Source organism: Solanum stenotomum, unplaced genomic scaffold (genome assembly GCF_019186545.1).
Source record: "Solanum stenotomum isolate F172 unplaced genomic scaffold, ASM1918654v1 scaffold27248, whole genome shotgun sequence".
Lineage (NCBI taxonomy): Eukaryota > Viridiplantae > Streptophyta > Magnoliopsida > Solanales > Solanaceae > Solanum > Solanum stenotomum.
The window spans coordinates 1-1,137 of record NW_026029424.1 but is presented as its reverse complement, the minus strand read 5'-3'; the positions used below and the strand labels follow the sequence as shown (position 1 = coordinate 1,137).

General features: G+C 38.1%; 1 protein-coding gene across 1 annotated transcript; it reads left to right on the top strand.

The window, feature by feature from the left end:
* Positions 1-38: 38 nt before the first annotated feature.
* On the top strand, positions 39-1,080 carry LOC125851568 (putative late blight resistance protein homolog R1B-13; the record flags this gene model as incomplete). Its single annotated transcript, XM_049531343.1, has 1 exon — positions 39-1,080. A coding segment is annotated over exon 1 (1,042 nt), but the record flags the coding sequence as incomplete, so codon positions are not given.
* Positions 1,081-1,137: the final 57 nt, after the last annotated feature.

Genomic DNA, 1,137 nt, shown 5'->3' with positions numbered 1-1,137 from the left:
GTTTAATGTTGGCCGGTACACAAGGGGAAAATGGAAGGATGAGAACTTGCAAAATTCACGATCTTCTTCGCCAACTATGCCTAAGAGAAGCTCATACTGAAAATGTTGTGCATGTCATGAATGGGAATGTTCCCATCTCCTTAGAAGCCATAGATGATCAACGGCGACTGATCGTTCAATTTGATCTTCAAGAGAAGCAATTTTATCCTACAAGGCATAGCAGTGGTATTACAAGTACAACCCGCACCTTTATTTCAAGGCCAACACATATTCGAAAATGGAATTTCTCCATTGTTTCACAGTTGAAGTTGCTTAAGGTGTTGGATGTATTTTCAATTGAATACGATTTCTCTTGTGTAATACCTCAACTTGTACATTTGAGATATGTTGCTGCAAAAATTAGGGAAACTTTTTCACTAGCCAAATTGAGAAATCTACGGACCATAATTTTTGAAAGTTTTCTAGGGACCAAGTTGAAGCGCCCGGTAGATATCTGGACAACAACGGAGATTAGACATGTGGATATTAGATCACCACTCTATATATCTAATCCTCTTGAGGCAGAACATCCTCTGTTTCTCAATAACTTGCAAACACTCACTCTTCACTTCTCTCCTTTTGCGGTAGAAATCATAAAACGAACTCCCAATCTAAAAGAACTAAGGATTTTACATAAAGCTAAGCATTCTGACGGGCTTGCTATTGTTGATTCTCTCAGCCTTCTTGAGAAACTGGAGAAATTACACCTAGAAGCACAACAAACCGTTAACCAGATCATGATTTTCTCAGCGGATATTTTCCTTCCTAATCTCAAGGAGTTGACATTATCATTTACTTATATACCATGGGAAGCTATCAATTTACTGGCTAATTTACCCAATCTTGAGGTGCTCAAAGGGTATTCTGCATTCGATGGAACAGATTGGAGACTAAATGAAGATGTTGTGTTTCGCAAATTAAAACGTCTATTACTACATAGGTGTAGAGATCTGCAAAAGTGGGAAGCTGGTAGTGATAATTTTCCGATGCTTGAGCAACTAATACTACATTGGTTTATTCAACTGGAGGAGATTCCCGAGAGTATTGGAGATATAATGACACTAAAATTCATCCAAATAGAATATTGCAGCTCTGGTA